The sequence below is a fragment of the Apus apus genome, chromosome 1 (assembly GCF_020740795.1).
Source record: "Apus apus isolate bApuApu2 chromosome 1, bApuApu2.pri.cur, whole genome shotgun sequence".
NCBI classification, from domain to species: domain Eukaryota; kingdom Metazoa; phylum Chordata; class Aves; order Apodiformes; family Apodidae; genus Apus; species Apus apus.
Window position 1 is genome coordinate 153,718,639 of NC_067282.1, and position 22,929 is coordinate 153,741,567.

At 38.1% G+C, this 22,929-nt stretch overlaps 1 protein-coding gene across 3 annotated transcripts in view; it reads left to right on the top strand.

Annotated features, from left to right (window-relative positions):
* Nucleotides 1–22,929, top strand: part of EP300 (E1A binding protein p300) — a 63,550-nt gene that overhangs the window by 1,638 nt on the left and 38,983 nt on the right. For all 3 annotated transcript variants that reach the window (XM_051614597.1, XM_051614604.1, XM_051614614.1), the window contains 2 exons: nt 12,781–13,439; nt 22,213–22,389. In XM_051614597.1, coding sequence (XP_051470557.1) covers nt 12,781–13,439; nt 22,213–22,389 — 836 coding nt within the window. The remainder of the gene's footprint in view (nt 1–12,780; nt 13,440–22,212; nt 22,390–22,929) is intronic.

A 22,929-nucleotide genomic window follows, 5' to 3' on the forward strand; every position in this document is an offset into this window, starting at 1 on the left:
CGATTGACTTTGGGAAAAAAAACAGCTAAAACCAAAATCCAGCTCCCGAGCTTTGAGGCATAAGGTTTATCGAGACTCTTATCTTCGTAAAGAAATGTTATTTCGCCTTATTTGCATTAAGAATCAATATGGAGTGCAATTCATCTTGCATCTTCCATTTCTTTACTGCGAGACCAAAATGTCTGAAATTCCCCTGTAGACTTACGGGCTGTGAAGATAGAGGGGCTTCTCTGCAGTCCTGCAAAGGTCTTCGGTGATGCTGTGAAGGCAAGCTAGAGGCTGGGAATCTTAGGTGTCCCAATCCTTAGCAAATACAAACTGGTTGTACTGGGAAGGGGGAGGGAGTAACAAAGGGCTGTTCAGCTTTTTAATGTTTCTTGTGAAGCAGATGAGCATTTGGTTTCATTTTGCTTTGAGAATACCTGGTTACCTGTCCCACAGGAGTTTCTTTGAACTCACTTTAGATCATCTTAGCCTATGGGATATGGAGGAGGTCTTCTCTTCCCAGTCTGGTGAGTGGTGGCATTTCTGATGACACCGGTGGTCTTGTTCGATGCAGTTACAGCTGATAAGAAAAAGGAAGAGCTGTTTGTCGTTTTGTTTGTTTTGGGGTTTGTTTTCTTGGGGTTTTTTTGGTGGGGGTTTGTTTGTTTGTTTTTTGTTTGTTGTGTTGGTTTTTTTAAAGCTCCTCATTTGACAGTAAACAGAAGGCTTTAGTAGTTGTTTTTTGGTTGAGCAGTGGATGTGATTCTACTTGGAATCATCTTAAACGTTCTGGTCTTTGCCTTTTCTATTCCTGGTGAATGACATGTTAGTTTTGAAAAGTTTGTGTGTAACTTTTAGAGCATATTACAGATAGGCAATATTATGTTGTAACTGGACGACATGTCTGTTCTTAATATCAACAGGTCTCTAGTAAGAGAGTTGGAGAAATTGCTCTTTAGCTAGATCTAGTTCTTGTTTTTTTTGTGCTAGGCTTGGAAACCAGTGCTTAAGTCAGTAGTAACCATTTTTAGTTTGTCTTGACGGTGATTATCTTGCTCTATTTAGAGAGATGAAATAAAAATGTATTTTGTGAGAGAAGTCCTGATCCTTGAAAACATGGAAATGATAGGTGTATTTTGATTCAGATTAATGCACATACCTAGTTAAGACATTTATGATCAAATAATGCTTGGATAATTTGTGAATGTATTTCAGTTTAGCAGGTGCCGATTTTCACAGAATACCTAGTCTAATTTAATTGTTAGCTTACTGAGCAGTTTCATAAATTTACTTCTTACAATTACGGTAAAACAGAGATTGTTGGACAGTTTCAGTAGTGCCTAAGTGGCATAATTTTTCTTGATGTGATTGAGATTGTCATCACCTGATAGCTATGCAGAGGTTTGTAATGGTGTGAATACTATATTCGATACACAGAAACTTTTACAAGATTCTTCCCCTTCTGGATGTTTTTTTTTTTTAATTTGGTGTTGTTGACAGCTTACTACCTGGATTTGTGCTTTCTGTGTTTTTAACATGATATCATATGAGTTTCTCAATTCAGTAAAATCCAACCTCTTAACCAATAAGTGGTTTTGAAGATTGTATTTCCCATTTGCTGCTTGAGAGACTACAATTTATATTTTTTTGCTCAACTTTTACTGTTGTGGGAAACTGCTTTGAAGTTTAAATTTTTTAACCTATCTCCTCTTTAAATTTGCTTTGAAATAGTGCAAGCAGTTTTCATTAAGTAAATTCCACTTGTAGAATCTGTTATATTGTCCCCACTCCTTAGTTAATTATAGAAAATAAATAACATGGTGCTTATGTACTTACTCAAGCACTCTTTTTAAATCTGTTAGTTTCACAGCATCGTTAGGGAGAGGGAGAAAGTTAAGAAAGTTGCGCTGTTGAAACTTTTTCCAGCACAGGGGCACAGTGGATCTTTCAGTGTATTCCCTTTGCTGTTAACTTTGTGACTATTTTTTTTAATCTGCAATACTGTTTTAGCTTGTTAGATACCTAAAAACAATGGTTGACTCCAGTTAATGTGTTCCCAAACTTTCAGATGTTAAGTCTATTTATATTGAAGACTAAGCTGAGTCTGTATAACATTTGTGTTTTCACTGTAGACCTGGATGATGCTGATGGCCTGGGTTTGGAATGTACTCAAATGTTGGTGGCTTTCTTTTAAAAAGAAGTCAGCAAAGATTATCTCAATATGCTTGATTTATTGGTAGCAGCCAAATATAGCTGCATTTCCCACTGTTGCAGTGGTGCATCTCCTTCTGTCTTAAGTCTTAAATGGTCTGTGTGTTCGCTGCTCAGATTTTGCTTTGCCATACTGTAGTAGTGTAGTTTTGAGTTGCTTTGTTGATGCAGATTCCGTCTTTGGGAGAAAAGAGTAAGATAGACTTGCAGGGAAACTTACGTGTTTGTAGCACATTTTGTAATAACCATTTTGAAGTAATTTAGAGAGTTGTTATTGTCAGTGCTTTGTGACAGTAATGAAGTTTTGAACCATCTCATTTTTTTCTTAAATGTCGGGTGGTTCTAGAGTAGCTTCAGAAGCAGGATTGTCTGGATACACTTGAACTGCCAGAGGTTCTCTACTTTTTTTTAATTATTCTAATTAAGCATTAAATTTGTTGAAAAGAAGAATGGCAATTCTACATATAGTCCAGATGTTAAATTTTCTAAAGACCACTAGAGCTCTACAGGCAGGTCACCTTTTCTTGGTACAGTATCCTTAAGTATGGGATGTGCATTTGTGACACTGGATGCTAGCACAGCTCTTCTGTATTTGTATGGTTACATTGACATAAGTAATTTGCCAGTGTATCTCACTTTGCTTACCTTTCCTTACTGGTAGAAACACTGGTTTGATATGTTGCACCTAGTCTAACAAGACTTTCTTAAACATTGTGTTAGCAAACTGGTGTACTCCAGTCTGGCTTTAGATCCCTGAGTAAATGAAAGTCTTTCATAAAGATACCTTTTTAACTGGATGCCTTAAACCAGTGGGTTGTTTTTTGTTTTCTTTTTTGTGATCCCCTCAATTTTTCCTTCAGTAATGCAGGTGCACTGAAATTGTCATGTGCAGATTTTTATGTGGTATATTCAGGAAGGGAGAATTTAATCATGTTTTACAGCCTCCCCATAGAAATAACCTGTTTTCTATGAACTAGGAAAGGTTTTCAGGCTATGGGTTCAGAACTGCTGTATTTCATAAAGGAATAAAAATGGAATATACCCTTTGCTGCCGTGTGGTTGCATGGTATCATGTCTTTGGGTTGCTAGATCCAAAAATAGAATTTTAACTGCTTAGGGTTTCTGACTTGCTGTAACATTGGAAGTCGTTTTCTACAACTAGTTGTATCATGTTTGTTGGCACATTTGTTGTATCAGAGATCAATGTACATGTTTGTGCTATCCAAATGTTGCTTTTTTTTTTTTTTGAGTAATACCACATCTTCAGTCTCCCTTTCAGTACCCATTGTTTGTAAAGTTTGTATGTTCCTTTTTTTGTCAGGAACTGCTTCTGACCTTTAAAACTTTACTCTCCCTTACATCAAAGGTCTAAGACTTGTAATGAAACTTCCCGCCTGGACTGCTGCAGTTTGAACTGATACTCATCTTTAGTTTGTTCCAAATGTATCAGGATGTTTCTTTGCTCAAAATGAATCATGTTAATCTTGCCTCACCATCTTATCCAGATGTATATGCATGGTTTTCAATGCTGTTTTCAGACAGCTGTTTTTTCCCTAATATTTGTATACACTACTTCTAAAATTAAGTACTTTTCACAGGTCTGTTTCATGCCTACCGTGTAAGACCAAGCCCTTAGCTACGTTTAATTTGTAGCTATTGCTTAAATTTTTTTTGCCCCTTCTTTTTGAGAGCTGTACTTTCTTCACTGTTTTTTTTTTTCCCCCCCCACATACTAGTTATGAGAGGGGCCTTAAAATGTGATTTAATGGATGGCATGTACTGCACATTTACTATTTGAGTGGTGGATGCTTTTGTGGCAAACCTTCTAGGTTGAGTCTCTAACATAGGTATGTTTCTGAGCAGTGTTAGAAATGTTCTTATTTTTTTAAGAAATAACCTCTAGAGCGCAAGGATCATACATGTAATGATGTAAAACTAAACCTTGAGCACTTACAAATAAAAATATCTTTAAGACTAGAAAACCAGTTTACAGTTGCAATTTAAAAATACAGGTTCACGGGTTTATTATAGCAGGTAAAGACCTTTGTTGCTGAACTTGGGAATTCAAATTCTATGTTATAAAAAAACCCTAACTCTTGCATCTTGTCCCTCACAGTCCTAGAGCAGGGTTTGGGTTTAGTCTAGAGGGTCCCTTGTTCAGGTTATCGGTCAGTTCTGTATTTGCAGAAAACCAGTGTTTATCTGGGAAGGGTCTACCAGAATCTAGGATTTAAAGTAGTTTTAGGGGATGTGGGTTTCACAAGGTATTGGGGATAATTGCTGAACTGCTTTAGCGTTTGTGATTTCTCATACTTCTACAACCTGGAGAAAATAACTTTATTATTAGATTTTAAATTTGTATGATTTAGTGTGAATTTCTTGAATCTTCTCTGTAGGCTACTTGATCGTCTCCAGTGTCACCTCAGTGTCTTGCTTAGCTGCTTTAGCAGGAGCAGCCTTTCAGTGCTTGTTTCAACAATGTAATGGCACTACTTTAACCTTTTCCATCACTTGAATTAGTGCCCCCTCTGAACTGGCTTGGCCAAAAGTAATTTAGATTTATTACTTCAGAAACGGAGTAATTTTGCTTTGCAGATTTCACTGACAGATAAACAGTGCACACCTGTCTCCAAGGATTTAATCTCTGTCTTTCCTTAGTAAACTGTAGCAGCAGGCTGAAGTTAAAATACATCAGTTTCTGCATATGGTTCTATGCACTGACAAAAAAAAACAACTTTTGTGGTTACACTGGATTTTTAGAACTTCAAGTAGAACTTGAACTAGGGCAGTTCACAGAAATCCTCTTCCTGAGCAGTAAGTGGTGTATCTGACAACGTGACTTTGTTCTCTTCCTAAATAGCAACAAATTTCCTTTAAATGGATTGGCATATGAGTATATTTAAAGTCCTCTTAAAAACTTGAGATGGTATATTCTTCAAGCACTCTTCTTCAGTCATAGTGACTTGTGGTTTAATTGACAATGTCAGGGATGTTTATAGCAGTAGCAGGGAGATGAAACCATGGTCCAAACTAAGGTTTTCACAAAAAAGTGCAAGTTAGGTACACAGCCTTCAAAAGCAGCCCAGGTTCTTTTCTGTTATAGGTGGTTGTGAGTTGGGGCAGAGAAAAATTTTGCTTTTTTCCTTTTGTTGGTGTGGAACACCTCGATGCTGCACCTTTTGTTGCTTCTCTGTAGATATGCAGGTAGAGGTTTGAGCTGTATCTGTTTGCTTGGAGAATCATAATTTACTGTTTCTTGCTTTGTAGAACTCCCAAATATAGGTGAATAGATAATATCTCTTACAACATACTCTTAACTGTGTTAATGAACTAAAATAATTATCAGTTGGTTGTTTGGGTTTTTGTAGAATTCTAACAAAATTGTGGCAAAACACTGATGCGTGACCTGCTTACTACAAATTCTGTTGAAGCTCAGCTGCCTTTTTTTTCCTTAATATAATTTCAGGAGCTGTGGGAAATTATTGGTTCAAGATAAGGAAGTCTGATCTACTGACTTGTGTTTTGTTTTAATTTACTTGTATGTTTTATATATATATAAATACTACATTGCTCTTTGGTTTTACTTGGGAGTAATGTTGAATGAACTCGCGTCAGTAATACTTAGAAAACTGACATGACTTTTTGATAATTGTATATGCAGATTGCATAATTTTAAATTTGTCCTTAACTTTGACACTGAGGTGAACTTTACTCTTTTCTTGAAACTGATTTGTAATCGCCTCTAAAATGAAGCTGATTCAGTGCGGTTTTGCACATTAGAATGTTCTCTTCCTATCTGCATGTACCCTGTTTTTGCTCACCATTATAGCAAAGCATCTCTGTCTTTCCAGACTTGTATGCATGGTGGTCCACAATTTATCAGACTCCCAACTGAACTGTCATTCTTACTATTTAATCATACCACAGACCAACAGTAGGTAGCTTAAGGTGGTCTTAAGGGAATTTCAGTGGCATACACAGGATAGTCTTGGGAATAAGAATACTAATTTTACTAATGAAGGTAAATACCAGACTCTACTAAAGTCAACATTTCTGTTGATAATAGTTTAGGACAAGTATGACTTAAGCTTGCAGATTATTGAGACTTTGCAAGATGGAGATATTTTTTTTTTTGTTAAGTTGATGTGTTTGACACCAGTATTTGAGTAGGAATTAGGATAGCTTAAAAAAAAATGAGAGAGTGAGGTCCTAATTTTAAGACTTAGTAGATGTTGAAAGATAAGTTGTTTCTTTAGAATGATTCTTTTTTTTTTTACACTTGTAAAATACTTATGTTTATACCTGGTTGTTACAACAACTTATGAAATTGTGCATTCTAGATGGTGAATTGGACTTTGACCAACAAATGTTTGGTTGTTTTTTAAAGAATGCTGTGGCTGAAGTTGTACACTGCCATGATGAGCTAATGTGTTTTGTGCCTTTGCTTTTGTTGTCTTCCAGGGTTTTTATGTCTTTTCTGCTTGTATTATTTGCAGACTTCAAATTATCAAGTTTCTTGATGTGGTGAACAAATTCCAGTCTTTTCTGGATTAGTAGAGAAGGAAGGAGGCAATGCTTCCCACTTTCTTGCAGGAAACAGATTAATACTGACGTCTAATGCTGAAGACTTTGTATTATGTGCTATTTGAGTAAGAGAGTAAGAATTCTCAGTTGTTGTTGCATAAGCAATAGTGAAAACCTCTGCATCGTGCTTCCACTTTGGGGGTGAGTGATGATTAGGGTTATATAGGGACTGATAATCTGAGGATTTTGGAAGCAGTAATTGCAATGATGAAATTAGACTGCATATTTTAGGCTGATGTTGATTTTTTTGCCCCTTTTCCATCAAATGAGTAGAATAACTTAACTCGACATTTAATTGGGAAAAATGGTTTGGCAGAGTTTGTGTTGGGTAATTGTGGCTTCATAGAGGAACTACATGAAAAGCCTTCTCCTTCATGGACTCTAATGTTAAAAATAAAGCTGGTCTCCAAAATGCAGTATAGCAAAATTCTCTCACACCCACTTGGTAGGAATCTTAGAGTTTTTGCCTCTTTCTTAGGATGTTTTTTGACCCCTGATAAAATTGCCTGACCATGTCCAGCTTCGTTTTCTGCCATTGCAGAGGCCTTGGGAAGTGATGAGTTTCTTTATTAGCACTTTGTTTCATGTCTGTGCTTCGTCTTTGCTACTGATTTTCATAGATACCTGAAAATTGTTTTGCAAGATTGTGTCTTTGTGTCTTGTTCTGCCTTTTTTATTTTTGAGTTCTGGTTGTTATTTTTTTCAGGACACTTAAGACCATACATTTTAGGGCCTGTGATGCTGGTGCTTGACTGGAAGCTTGAATGGTTGGTTTCTCTGGGATATTGGTTGTATCCTCTGTGCACTTTCTCTGTTACATCTAGGCCCTGTTTGATTCCTGGGTAGCTTTCATGTCACCACTTATTGTTATTCTTTGTCTGAAAACACGGCAAAGGTATCATGTTTTCTGTGTAGTCCAACATTGGCCATGGCTCCTGTCAACCCTGTCACATGCATTCTTTTTATTCAGTGTCCTGTATTAAGCCTTGTCCACTTGTTTCATTGTGAACCTAATGACTGTGATATGATTTAATCCACTGATAGGTTTCTGGAGCCCAGAAACATTTGTGCAAAAGGTGGCTGTTCAGCAGCTTTCTAAATTGATATGTCTGTGTTCAGAATATAATAAATAGGATGCAGGGACAGGAACTGTAAAGTCTCTTACCTCTAAGATCAGCAGCAAGGTAAGCTCTGGAGTAATTTGTTGTCTTAACATGTCTGGCATGCAGAGTTCTTCAGGTATCACTGTTCACACATGATGTAGTTTCTTCAGATAGACAAACACTTCTTTGAGACTGAATGGTTGAACATCTTGAGCCTGAGGGTACCCTACGCATGAGAGTAAACCATTCTTGCTATTATATAGCATGTGGGCAAGTTCTTAGAAAACTAGTATTATTTACTGCAGCCTACTTGCTAGAATCAGATAATCTCCATATAGATAGAAATGTCTGTTTTATTCTGAAAGGTGAGTGGAGTTTTGTTGTTATAATCCGGAATTGAGAAAACAACTGAATTATTACTGTAGACTAGAAAGCGTGCAAAAGAAACTAGCATGTGCCACTTGAACCCACATGTGGATTTCTTTTCTAAGTAGATAGTATGGATAGATATTCTTTTCGTTGTAAGCTGTTGTCAGAAATCTCTTAACTTGCCTTGCATGCTTTGAGGGTTGTTGTATCACTGGTGCTGCCAGGTGCTCTTGCAGTAAAACTAGCTTGAAATAAATACTTTAACTCGTTTGAAAATTGATCACTTGATAAGGTAGTGTTGTCTTATTGACTTAAGGATTTTGATTGCACACTCTGAATCTGCACTGGTTTAAAGTCCATTTTGATGCCAGGTATGTTTCCAACCCAGGCCAGCAGTTTCCTTGCATCTTGCAGATCAGACACTGTCAAAGGCAGAGTTCTAAGAAGTCAGCTCTTCATAGGGTCCAAAGCTAAGAAAATAATCCATAGCATTCAACACAAGTTAGCATACTGATTTTTGAAGTTGCTTTCTCACAGTTTAGGCTGCAATTTATATTGCTTAATCCCGTCTAACTGGACTGCTGCTGAAATAAACGAATCTGCTCCATCTACTGTCTTTTCTGACCCACTTTCTCACTACAGATCTAATGTAGTCAGGGCAAGTCAGGCCAGTTTCTTGACTACAAAAAAAAAAAAAGACTTCCTCAAGTGTTGAGTAGTGGTGTAGTTCCCAAAAATAATTATTATATTATATGCCTTTGCATGTTGAAACTACATCGTGTTAAGAATTTCTGATTACCTACTTAGATGTTGTTTCATGTAGGCACTTTCCTTCTCTTTCCTTTGAATCTTGGGTGGCAATAGCAATCTATTGTATATCTTCCTATTACCTATATAAAGGAATACACTAATAATATCATAAAATAATGTGGAACCACTCTGTGCCCCTCTGAGATCAGGATTTAGCTCTAGCACTTAATGCCTGTGAATTAGTGGATGTTTTTTAGCTCTTCTGCCAGATACTGTCTGTTCTGTTACATCCCAATTTTTGTGTCTGATTATACCCTTAGATCTCTAGGTATTATGAATCAGGTAGACAAACCTTTGCAGGACCGATCTGCCTCCTTTGCCTTCCTACAAACTTTGTTAGCAAGGAATCTTTGTGTGTGTCCTTAATGAAACAGATGACAAGGCTAGGAGTGGACTCGGTGTACTGGAAAGTCCATCGGTGCTCTGAATATTTATTACTGTTGACTTAAGCTATGCCTTTGGCTCTTTGTGTGAGTGTATGTGCATTATTTTTATGTAGTATGTGAGCTATCCGGCCAAGCCTTGTCAGTTTTTGGATTGGTCATAGGTCGAACTCTCTACAGTGGGTGTTAGGATACATACTATGTGTAAAAAAACTGTTAAATGGATTGCAACTGTTGCTAGTTATACATAAAGCCTTAGTGATCTTTATGGTCTTTTGAGACAGTTTCAGTCCTGTATCTGAAAACTTCTGCCTTCCTGCAGTTGACTAAAATGTAATTTTCACAGTTGACCAGACAACTGAAAGTTTTTCTGGTTTTGTTGTTTGTCTACTGGCTGAAGAAGACCTTTTTAAGTTTTGTTTTAGAAAAAGACTTACAGAAAGAGTGAGCTGATACCAGAATATTGCATTATTGGTATTTACTACTTAGGTTTTTTACTTGTAGCTGATTGTAGTTTTTTATGTTGAATCTTCCATTGTGTATTCTCTAGGATTAAAAAAATTATATATTCTTAAACTTTAATAGTATTTATTATATTATTAGTACTAGTAGTATTGTAGTAGTAGTATTTTCTTGTGAAGAAAGATGAGCAAATCTTTGTCTGAAAACAAGAATTGCACTACCCCTTTACGGTGTTAAATCTGTAATAACCTAAGTAGATATTTCTGAGAAAATATTTTTTTGTAGTTTGAAAAGCAAGTTAGTTCATAATATTTAGACATTTACTGATAACTTCCCAGGTGCTTTTGGTAGGATCATAGAATGGTTAGAGTTGGAAGGGACCCCAAAGATCGTCAAGTTCCGACTCCCCTGCGTGGGCACAGACACCTCCCATTAGATCAGGAAGTGAAAGGCTTAATATGTAATGGCCTTAAGAAAGATGAAGTGGGGAGTTTTGTTTTGGGACTCACCCAGTCCTGGAAGCTGTGTCAAGAGCAGAAGTTCTTTCCCCAGCTACAATCAGATACAAAACTGGCCTTTGAGCTGTGTGGGCATCTTTTTCTCAACAGCAGTTTCCCAGTTTCCAGATGGGAGGTTGTTTGCTGTGTGCTGTCATTACAGTTATGTTGTAGATACAGAGTTTATGCAGGCCCATGTTATTCCCAGACATGTAATTTTTGTTTTCAAGTTTATTTGTTCATCGTTAAGGATAAATATTTTTTCTGGACAGCAGGCTAATTTGTGAATTACTGATTGTGTTTTTTCATTCCTTCCTAATTGATGGGCTGTTTGTCATGGTATTAGCCAGAGGTTTTTTTCTGAATATAGTGCTTTAACATTTGTTGAAGGTGTTCTAACTATTTTAAACTGTTATGTATTTTTTATTGCATTCTCTGTTTCCTTGGTCTCCCCTCTAAGGGTCTCTTCACTGTAACTGTTCCCATGTTAATGAGTACTTAGTTCCCAAGATATCCACTGAGTATTGTCTTTTGGAGGAGGGTGTGTGTTTTGATATGTCTACTGACAGAAAACTCTAAATTCATCAATTTTAGTGGGGCAGAGCATTGCACAAAGCTTTATTCTCCTGATTCTTCCTTCACTTCTGAATTTTCAAAAATACCAGTCATGCTAAAGAATACCAGTGATGCAAGTGAAAGATCAGTCCTTAGTATATGATGGAAAGCATAACTTTTAGGGCAAGATTTATGTTAATTAGTAGTGAGCTGACTGATTTTAAGAATTTAAAACAAAGTTCTTTAGCAGAAATTTTCACTCTGTCTCTGGTGCTTTGCAGTAACAAATATATAACTGGAGTTTAAAAATCTCCTCTGTTGTGGTATACCTGCATTCTTGCCAACTTCTTTCCATATTTTCAAAATTCTTCAGTCATGATCTGATCTGTGGTAACAGTTGTGAAATTCTAGAATCTCTGTTAGACATTTTAAACAGATTTCTAGTGCTGATAAGCTTTTCTGACTTACGTGCTGTTTGACTATAGTATTTTTCCATTAATATTTGGACCAAGTCATCTTGCCAGCCTCTCTAAAATTTGGTGTAATTGTCATTTCTTCTTAAGCACAGTTGCTGAGATAATGAGTAGTATTTTAGGTAATTGTCTAGATCAAAAGTTTTTGAAAATACAGTGCAATACCTTCTACAGTGCACCCATGAAATGACCGTTCTGGTAGAAGTAGTGCTGAAATGTCCCAATAGTTAAGATTAAAAAAAGCCCCTCCTTTACTAGGTATTCTCCAATTCCAAATGTTAAGCTTTACAGCCTATTTGTGTGTAGCTACATCACATGGTGGCTCAGCTTTTAGCCATAAACTTTCTAGTTATTTTTGTTTTAACTACCACAAATTAAATATGCAGATCAAGGTGCGATCTGCTTCTGCAGACAAAAGAACTTCTTGTTTTTTTGAGCAAATTGCCTCTGGGTACTTTGTAGTGTTCTTGTATCTTTATATCCCAAATAGTAATCTTTCTCCTCTTAATTACATTGGGGATTGCTTTGCATGGGCTCTTGGGATGTGAATTTGGTTTTTCACTATAGTGTTTTCTCACTGCTTTATGGCCAGGAGAGGGTATCTTCGATTGTCTTCTGACAGTGTTTGTTGTGGAAAGATACAAGCTGTCCAGTGAAGTTCAATGAATTTTGCAATTCTATGCTGGGAGTGACTGGATGTGGAAGGTGGTTGTTGAGTGGCTTGGGGTTTTTTGGTGTGTGGGGTTTTTTTTGCTGTTGTTGTTTTTTGTGTGTGGGTTTTTTTAGTTTGTTTTGGTTTTCATGGGTGGTGTGTTTTTTTTCCCTAAAACAAAGAGGAAAGAACAAATGAAAAAAGACACAAACCCCCACATCCAAATCTCTATTATTTTCTAAACAGTAAATGTTTTTTTAAGCATATTACAATAATAGATATGTGTGTTCCAAAAGCGACAGAGTTTGGTGAAAGTAAAAAATTAAAGACAGTGCTTTCCCATCAGCCTTTAATTCTAGGTAATAATTGTTGTCTAATTCCACTGGCTTCCTTGTCAGCTTCTCAAGTTGAGAGATCATAGTCTGAGATACCTGGTAATCTTTCAACACAAAGTGTTGTAGGAAATAAATAGAATGATCTGCTCTACTTTAGATTCTATAAAGCTTATAAATTACTTTTATCATGACAAATTGGATTTTTTTTAGTAATGACTGGTAAGGGAATTTTGCTGGAACATAGAAAGTGAAGTTTTGCTAGTTACTTGAAATAAAAAAATAGAAACTAATGAACGAGATTTTTCCTCAAGACATTATTGATTGCTCAGACCTCATATACATTTTTTTGTTTGTTTTTCAGATTTTGGATCACTCTTTGATCTGGAACATGACTTGCCAGATGAACTGATCAGCTCCACAGAACTCGGACTCACCAATGGTGGTGACATTAATCAGCTGCAAACCAGCCTTGGCCTGGCACAAGATGCTGCTTCTAAACACAAGCAGCTCTCTGAACTTTTACGGGCTGGTAGCTCCCCAAATCTCAGTATGGGGGTTGGAGGCCCTGGCCAGAGCATGGCCAGTCAAACCCAACAAAATAGTCCTGGAATGGGAATGTTAAACAGCATGGTGAAAAGCCCCATGGCACAGGCTGGGTTGACTTCTCCCAATATGGCAATAGGTGCAAGTGGACCAAACCAGGGTCCTTCAGCCCAATCCACAGCAGGAATGATGCCAACAGTAAACAGTCCAGTTAACCAGCCTGGCATGGGAATGAACACAGGAATGAATGCTGGCATGAATCCTGGGATGCTGGCAGCAGGCAATGGACAGGGGATGATGCAGGGGCAAGTCATGAACGGTTCAATTGGAGCAGGCAGAGGGCGACCTAATATGCCATACCCAAACCCAGGAATGGGTAATGCTGGTAACTTGTTGGCTGAGACACTGCAACAAGGCTCTCCGCAGATGGGAGGACAGGCTGGACTGAGGGGGCCACAGCCTGGAGCCATGAACAAGGTAAGACAAGCTAAACTTGTCTTTATTACCTTCCTTCTTGTTGCTGACTTTGTTTTGTAAAGATTTATTCCTCTGCAGTATAAGTTCTATAGAATAGCATCATTTTTCTTTTTAGAGTCATGGATCATATGGTAAATAGTTTATATGCTGTTGAAGTGGAATTTGTGGCAGTTATGGGAGATGAAAATTGAGTCTTACAAAATAAGTAAGGCTATTGCTAGATTAAAAAGCCTGTTTAGGAGTCTTGTGGCACTGTAGATTATCCATACTGAAAAGTAACTTGATTCTATTTTCTTCTGTTTTATGCTTTGTCCACAAATGTATTTTCCTGTCTGAAGCGATGCTGGTATTGTGAGTGTGGTGGGAATGCATCAGGACCTTTAGATGTGCTGGTGCTTCTTTCTCTGACATTTAATGAGAGTGTTTGGGACCAGCTGGGTGTTTACTCTGTAGCAGATGCTGAGAGGCTCATACGGGTTTGAATGGACTGATACATGGTATGTGCTAAGATATGTTGGCCTTGTTAAGAAATGGGTAGAATTTGAATTAGTGGTAGAGAATGAATGCTTGTCTAAAGACAAATGTTGGGTTCTTAAAATACTTAATTCAACTCACTTTATATATAGGAGAGTAAACTAGAAAGCTGAAAAAAATCTTTATTTTACAATGGAGTGGGCAATAGATGTGTTTTTGTAATTTAGGAGATTGAAGAAAGTTGTCATCAGTCACTGTAAAGACAAGAGAAGGTGTAGCACTTTAAGGGACAAGGAGATGTCTAAAGTTCTTTTTTGTTGATCACAGTTAACTTTTTCAGAGTAGGGAGCCACTTGAGTATTTCTTAAGTTTTTAGTGTTTCATTCAAAAGCCTAGAAAATACTTAGATGTTTCAGTTCACTTTAGGTGGGTATTTTGTGTTTCTAGACTAATGAGGGGAATGCTTTTCCAAGGTGCTTTGCAATACCTGAATAGGTGTCTCTTGGAATGCTTAAATTAAGTTAGTCCACTTGGAGGGCCTGGAATAATAAGTAACATAGTCTATAAATGTATTTGAAGCATAAATTAAATTATGCTGTATAATAAGGGTTTTTCTGTGCTTTAATGTATTAAGTCAAATAATTTTAGTGTCTCAACGTTAATTACGGAGTTCTTTGATCTTAGCTGTTTGCCTAAGCTCGGTGTGCTGCTACCAGTGGTTCTGAGATACATGTGTCTAGTAATGAGTTGATTTTTGTGGTCTGGTCACTTCAAGTGTTTTTTCCTGTTAGGAAAGTTGTTGCAAAGATTGATTGCTGCAGTAGAAAATCTGTATGCAGTTTACAGTGGAAATAAAGATGTAACTGCTTAGGAAGTTTCGTTCTTGTATTGAAATTATAGAATATCTCATTCGTTATTCCTTGGCTGTAAAAAAGTATTTTGATCTTCAGAAAGCTGTATTCAGAGAGGTCAAAATTTGACATACTAGGTTTTGAGTGAAATGCAATTTCTTAATCCCAATTTAACGGAGCTGCAGTAGCATTATGCACTACAATAAACTCATTTATCTAGGAGAAGTACAGAAAGGACACAATCAAACTTTTGGCTGATGTAGTCCAAAATTGTCTTCCTCACTTGTTTAAATTCCAAAATGGGCTGTATATCTAAAGAACACTTTGTGCTTTTGGGAATATTCAAATCAAATTGGTTGTTTTAGTTCTTAATCCCAGGCTGGTTAAAAATACTTAAGAGTTCTTTAGTTGCTGATAAAAAAACCTTGAGACTTCTAGTGTAACTATAGTTCTGTATAGCCTTCATAAAGGAGTTGAAACTGCCAGATGAGAGAGAACAGTCTGAAATGGAGGCTGAAATTCCAGAATGTCTTCAATTGGTTTGGCTCTTGGCAAAGAGCCTGTGTTTCACTTCATGCAGTGGAGTTAGCAAAATCTGACAGCAGTAATGTCTGACCGTTTTATCTCTTCACCCATCTGCTTTTGTTTTTTCCCACCTACAAATCTTCAAAAAGTAGATGAAAAATGAGGACTCTAAGCAGTTGTTTTTAAAAGCCAGGGTTTTTTTTAATTGGTAAATTTAGTACTGTATTGCTGTTAATGTGGGAGTTTGTTTAGTAACTTCTGTAGGTTTCCTTCATCGCTGCAAAAAATGTGCATTATCCAGGAGCTGTCCTTCAGTAGGAGGAAAAAAAATAAACCAGACACTTTGGTGATTGTGCCCAACTTCATGTTAGCTTGTCGAAGTCAGCGCCTTCAGGTGATGGGAGGGTTGCCTCTCTGAGTTCTCTCAGTAAAACAGAGGTGTGTTGTCTGCAGTGGTTTGTACAGAGGAATAGCTTAGGTGTCTTGTGATGCTCACTAATTGGGAGAGAGGTTTATATGTTCTTCTAACGATAAATAAGAAATTCAAGTGGCTAGTCAATTTGGAAAGCAAAATTGGTTATGTTTCTACTTTGTTCTGTTGTCCTGTGTCCTGAAGCATTTTCTTCCTCTCCTCCCAAAACCCTGGCAAGTAATAAATAGAGTGGAACACTTGCTTTACACATTAGCTGTGTACTTTCCACCTTTTTCTAGTTGTGTGTGTTGCTGTTCAGGACTTGAAATCCCAAATGTCAATGATTGATTTAGGGTCACCTGGTATATGTAATAAATGTGTGCTGGATCATCTGCTGCTTGCATCCTGTGGTCTAATGTTGTCATTTTATGGATGATGTAAGCTGTCACTGACATACAAAGACGCAATTCTGTCTGCATGTCGTCTTGGTGCCAGTTCCATGACAGGCTGTGTTGAGGAACTAAACCAGGTCTGAAACTTACATGGTCATTAAAAAAAAAGTTTTAATTTTCTGGTCCAGTTTATACTCATCAGTTGGAAAACAAGTGTAGGTTTTAGGGGGCGGACATTTTAAAGGAGTCGATAATGCCAGTCAGAAGAGGGTGTGGACCCTGCTTTGTAACAGTGCCAGTTTAAAAGTGCCTTTGAAAAGTCTAGCCTGAAGAACTGTTAAAAGTTTGGAGGGGATAGGCATTGTAACAAGTTTTTCTTCCTTGAATAGGCTTTTGTTTTCTGTGTACTTGGTTGTGTGCAAGTTAGGAGTATGGCAGACATGTCTGTTACTCTTAAAATAGAGTTCTGGAAGTTGATTGTAATGATCTGATTCTTTTCAGTGTTTCAGCATTTTTCAGGCTGTTTCACTAGATTTGATTAATTTAGAAGTAAACAGGTAGCAAATTCAAGCTCTGTAGTAGTTAAGAACAAGTTAATGTTCCTGTTTTGAATGATTCTTTACTTAGAATTCTGTCTAGTTACAATTTTCACCTTGTTGTTCCACTGGGTTCTGTTGAGAGTGCATGGCTGCAGTCTTACTCTCCAACCTCTTATAAGGGAAGGGGGTTTTTGTGTATAAGTTGGTGTGTGCATTTCTGTGATACCAATGCTCTATCACTAAGTATCTAAGTTCACCTGACCTTCAGGTCATTTCAGTTTTGTCTCCCACTGATTCAAGAAAACTTGTGTTACTCGAGTAATAAAATGTGAAGGCATTTCAGATTAGTAAGGGCATTGCTACTACCTCTGCTATGTGAGTATTTCACTCGCATGTGAAATTACTCAAAATGTTCCAGTAGTAATTCTTTGTCATTTGGCTTACTGTTTGAGTATAGAAAGGATTCTCTCCAATTATAATGGATGTGCTTGGTTTTATCAGTTTAACTTCTGTGAAGAAGAACTGATGGCAGTATTTTACAATTTAAAAAGTGGTTCTTCAGAATCTCGGTAACTCTTTAAGTAAAACAAGAAATGTCAGAATAATAAAATCCCACTCAATGTTGCAGAGAGATTGAGGATGATGTCACCCTCACACTGTAAAATTAGCTAAAGAAAGTAAAAGTATCTTACTTAGTGTTAGCATATCTGGTGTCACATTTTACGTAGAAGGCCAGTGTTCTTGATTGCCTTATTATTTTCAATAGCTGTTTGATTCAGCAGGTAAATGTATCCATACTGTTTAGACTCTGGTACCAAGGGTACTATATGATTCATTAAAAGCATAGTTGCATGTTCTAGTCTTTATCTTGTTTGGTGAACCAAAGTGGAAAAACAGTAAAACAGGTAATTTCTTAATTTATCCCACTGTAAGAGAGGAATGTGTTTGGGGTAGAAATGAAGCAGTAAAGATTTGTCTTGAATCTTAAGTCTCTGGAGTGGATAGGGGAGTGTTGTGCACAGATGGCAGTAAAATAATGCAAGTGTCTTGCAATAGGTATCTTAAAACAATACAGTCAAATACAAATAATAATGATTGATTACAATCCTTGGAAAGAACGCAGCAGATACCACAGGCAGCTTTTTTTTGTTGAGTTGGTTATGTCTGGGTCCAGTAATGTTCTGCTAGTCAGTAGAATGGCACTAGAAATTGCCAGTTGATCAGTTATAAATTCTTGTTTTTGAAGAGCCAAATGGAATTTAATAAAACTAGTTTTCCAGTTTCAGGAAAGTTAATGAACTTCCACTTATGGACATGTGGATATGGAAAGATACTTGATACCATCAATATGGTCTTAAATTAGCGCATGCACTGCAGTTACCCTGATCGAGGTACATAGCTGATACTTGAAATATTGGATTATTTGGAAGAATGACATTAAAACTTAATTCTAATTCTTTGCTTCTCCATGCTTACATTTATCTCTGCGAATCTTAAAACTGGTCATTGTTCAATACTATTGCTGATACCTAGTTGTTTTTCAAATATTGAAGTGTCAGTGAAGCAGTTGTTTCTACAGAGAAACAGTAGAATATTGCAATGGCTGTGTGCCTAGCTGTAGCAGGTATTCCTCCTCAGTTTGTACTCTGTGGTATCAACAGTGAAACCAGAAGCAGAGTTAGTTAGTTGATCTTTTTCCAAACTGAATATTAATGTATTCCATGGCATTAGAACAAAACTTTAGGGAATTTCTTCCACAATTGTAGTTCTCTTCTCAGATGGAGGGAGCTTCTGAACAACCCTATCTGATGCTGCTCATGCTTGTGAACTGGGATGTGTCTTGAACTTGTGTTATCCATGCTGTTTACGTGGTGCGACATGCACATCTTCCACCATTCTGCTAAAGACAGCCCCTTCTTCCCTTGGAGGCAACATAGTCAAGTTGTGTTTCACTGTGTATGTAGAAGGTATGATGTTTGAGATGAACTTTGCCATCTGTTAGCCACGCATCATTATCTTTTGCTGTTTTCCTTGTTTCCTTCTCTTCCTTCACTGAGATGTGTATTTCTCTCTGCCCCTTCTTGTGTGCAAGTACTTGCATATATGAAGAAAGTAAGTTGAGGCTATGAGGTGAGGAGAGGAAGTAAAACAGATGGGATGGATAAGAAGGGAAATGGTAAGAGCAGTGGCAGGAGGTGGTGGTCAGGAAGGAGTGAGTAGAGGTTGCACTTGCTGACTTGTAGCTGTGATTCAGTCATGTATGTTTTTACATGATATTGTAGATGAAGACTTGTATTTCTCATGGAGTGGTACCAGCACCACCTTTCTTCTGCTGGTTCCTCTGCACTCAATTGTTTTATCTGCTCTTCACTCCCAATAGATCATTATATTAATTATGAACTATATGTCAATATTTCTGGTAGTTTCCTACTGATAAAATTCTACAGGATTATTTTTTTCTTCCTTCTATAGTAATGAGGTAGTCTATTCCTTCCTGTTTGATGTTTCCTTTTATCCATGTTACTCAGCATGTCCCAGCAAATTACAAAAAGCAGAAGCATGCTCATGTAACAGGGTCACAAGGCCACCTTGTGCCAGGTGAAGACTCTCCCAAATGACCTTTCTCTTGACTCAGTCTAGAGCTTCACACAGGTTGTTGGTGTTGGGTTAGTGGGCCTGTGACAGCAGGACCAGGGAGCATTGCTGTGAGGTTTGGCTGGGATTCTGACAGGTGTCAGTCTTACCTGGACCAAGTGATGGCTGCTGCTTTGTTCCAGGAAACCTTGAGGCATTTGTTTTTTAGCATCCTTCTTAGGTGACACTTGAGTTTGTGGCTTTCCAAGTCAATTTGGCATACTTACCCTCTAGCTTGGCCTGTGCTTCTCTGGTCTTTCTCCTGTAGGCTGAGATGGGGAACTGAGGATTTTCCATGTTAGGAGCAGCTGGGCTGAGCAGGGTGTGTCATCTTCTGCTGCAGGATGGAGGAAAGCCCTGTTCTCAGCCTGAGGGAGAGGGAAGTCTTGTGTTTCTGCCAGAGAGCCTTGTTTGGGGGGGGCTGGCTTTGCACTCCAAACAGTACCAATGGCTCATGCCTGAGAAAACATCAGATATCTTTGTGCTTGGCCAACTTGTGGAGTACATTTGGAAAAAACAGATGCCTCACGCAAAGTTTGTGTCCAGCTGTGTTGCAGTTATAAAGATTGATTGTCATGGTCAAACCTCATCCCTGAGTTTCATTAGAAACCTTCCGTTTTGAGTGACATAGCGAAAGTGCTTTTTTAAGCCTAGGTTTTGATTTCTCTGCAGTTAGGACAGAGCTGGCTCATGAGGCCACAGTTATTCTGAATCCTTTGGTATCAAAATGTGAGATCCCCGATTGTCTGAGTTGGGCATCTTGATTTCTTCCTGTGATAGCAGGATGTGAAAATGTCTCTTCAGCTTTCAATTCCAAATTGTTCAGTTAGATATTTTTTTAAGGCTGCATAGGTTGCACAGGTCATCTGGGGCTAGTGGTAGTGATGGCCAACATACTCTGTGCTTTAGTGTACACTCAGATGTCAGCTAACTTGGGGAATTAGTGTTGTTACTGAACTTGAAAACTTTGCTTAGAACTTTCTGGTTTAGTGGATGTACCTGCAAAACCCTTTCTGGAGCCAAAGGTATCAGGCTATCTTACAGGAAAATGTATATTTTTTTCTTAAGGAAATAAATCCCATTGTCAGAGCTCTATAAGTCTTGAATCTGTTGGTCGATGCTGCCTCAAATATTGGTCAATTTGAGGCAGCACTGACAATGGGAAAGAGTCCTCAAAATGTGTTTGCTGATTCCTTATGTTTTTCTTCTCCCTTTCCCTTCTACTCAGCTTGCACATAAGATCATCTTAGTCTTCTGAGGAAGAGGCAGGAACAGTTTGAGTCTTACCTGTTCAGTGCTTGGCAGCAGTTGCCTCATCAGTCACGTATGTGAATTCATTGCAGCTGAGACTTAGCAGGGGTAGCACCAAGGAAGACAGAGGAAAGGAAGCTTTTTAAATTCTGCCTCATCATTTCATAGTTTATCTGCCATGTGTAGAGATTCTTTTCATTGCTCTCTAATGAATTACTGCTGTGTGATTATGGTTATTGCTTGTGTGTGGAGGAGGGGGCTGTCCTCAAAGGAATTCACTTGTACATATCAGATGTCTAAAGAGCAGCTTCTTCAGTGAATTTTGTGTTCCTTTTCCTCTAGCTTGAATTTGATCCTGCTTTATTTTGTAAATGCAAACTGAAGACTATTATAGTGGATTGGCAGATGTTACAGCCTGGAAAAGGAAAGTGTTTGATGAATTGCAGGTAATCTCCAGGCATGTAGGTTACTTCTCTGTGCAAGTTGGAGAAGCATGGTAATTCCAAAATGACCAGAAACAAGGTGTTTCTACTAGGGGAGGATGCTTTGAGAATAAATGTAGAAGTTTGAGACAAACTCACCACAGGAGCTTGTATGTACTTTTTTGGATGTGAGGAAAATGCCCAGACTTGAACCAAAAAACATCAAGGAGGCTGAAGGTTGTCTAGTCAAATATTAATGGGAGTTGAAACAATACAGGTCTTTAAAGTCTTTTTGTGCCTTTATTATTATGAGTTACGGTTCCTTGAGGAACCTGCGTGAGTAATGGTGAGAACTTGGTAATGAAAACAAAGTTTTCGTAGTCCTTTATGGCTAGTTGTTTTGGTCTTAGAAGGCCATTTTTCTCGTGAAAAATAGATGGGAATGCAAGGAATGAAAGAAAAAGTTCAGAGGACAAACAATGTTATTGGCAAGATTGCTCCTAACTGTTCTTTAGGTTCTGAGGCATTCCAAGGCAACGAGTGGTATATTCTGGTATGCTAGAACTGTTGAATATGCATAGGGCTTGTATGAAACACAAATCTACTTCCCCTGTGGATGAATGGTTCAATAGATTTGTTTTGTTTGCAGAGTTCCTTCCTACTGTCTCCTTTGACCTCTGATACTGCTCACTGCAAACAAGTTACTGTCCCTGTGTGACTGTGTGTGTTGTTACGTGTGCCTGTGGTGTTACCTGTGCCTATGATGTATTCTTAAAATGAAAAGAGTTGTGTGCTGGAAATGGAGACATACATGGTTAGGGCTGTCTGGAGATGGTAGGAGTTTTCTGGGATAAACCCTGCTGAAGGTGGTGTTTGTCTCCACTTGGAGTTTGCACAGATGCAGGGAACAGAAAAATTCGTCCAGACTTGAGCTTATATATTCCATGGTACAAATTTGTGATTGGGAAAGCTGAAATGAAAAAATCTGTTGAACAGTGTCTTTTATAAATAAATAATCAGGCCAGTTCTGACCAGACTGACTTCGAGGGCAGGTAAGCTGGCTTTTGCTGTGTTCATAGGAATTGTCTAGTTGAGGAGTTAATGTGATGGGTAAAGACATGCACAAAAGGGAGCAGCATAAGTATGTGGATCGATACTGCATTGCAGCTAGTTCATGGCTGTGATGTCTCTTGCTTCTCTGAAGTATTAATTTGCCTTTTACATTGTGAACTTAAGCTAGCTTTCTTGAACATCTTACCATTTTAATTCCTAGATGGGAATGATGAGCAATCCCAACCCTTACGGCCAGCCATATAGTCAGAATACCGGGCAGCAGATTGGAGCTGGTGGACTTGGGCCTCAGATGCAAAATAAAGCTGGACTACAGAATAGCTTACCACAGTTTCCAATGGACAAGAAGCCAGTTCCTGGGGCAGGAATGCCTAATATGGTAAGTAAATTGAAAGATGTCTCCAGAAGGTGTTGTAGCAATATGCTCTGGTGTTGTCATGTCACAAGCTTTTGCAGCTGTCATAGCCTGTGTCAGTTCTGGGTATGTGCTCTGAATTCACACAGTGCACTTGCTTCAACTTCTAAAAAGGCTGACATGAAGGAGGAGGCTGAGTTGGGCCATATCTGTTGATAAGTTGCACCTCCACTCTTCAGTCTTCTAACCCTGTTAGCAGAGAAAGTGAAATGGAGCTCCTTAACTGCAGTGAACTTTGCCACCTGTTTGGACACCTCTGCTCTCCTCTCCCATCCTACCTCTTGTGGTTGGTTTATGGGGCCTCTTCTCCTCTGTGTACCTTTGTCTTGAAGATTGTTGTCTTTATTGTACTCATTGATGCTTTTGGGAGAGAGAAGTATCCCTTCTTGAACATGTATGATAGGGCTTGGAATCCCCAGTGATGTGTTTGTTACTGTTCTGAAGTACATGAACATGCACCGCAGTACTGATGCTGGAGGCTTCCTGGAAGTTGTGGCTGTTGTA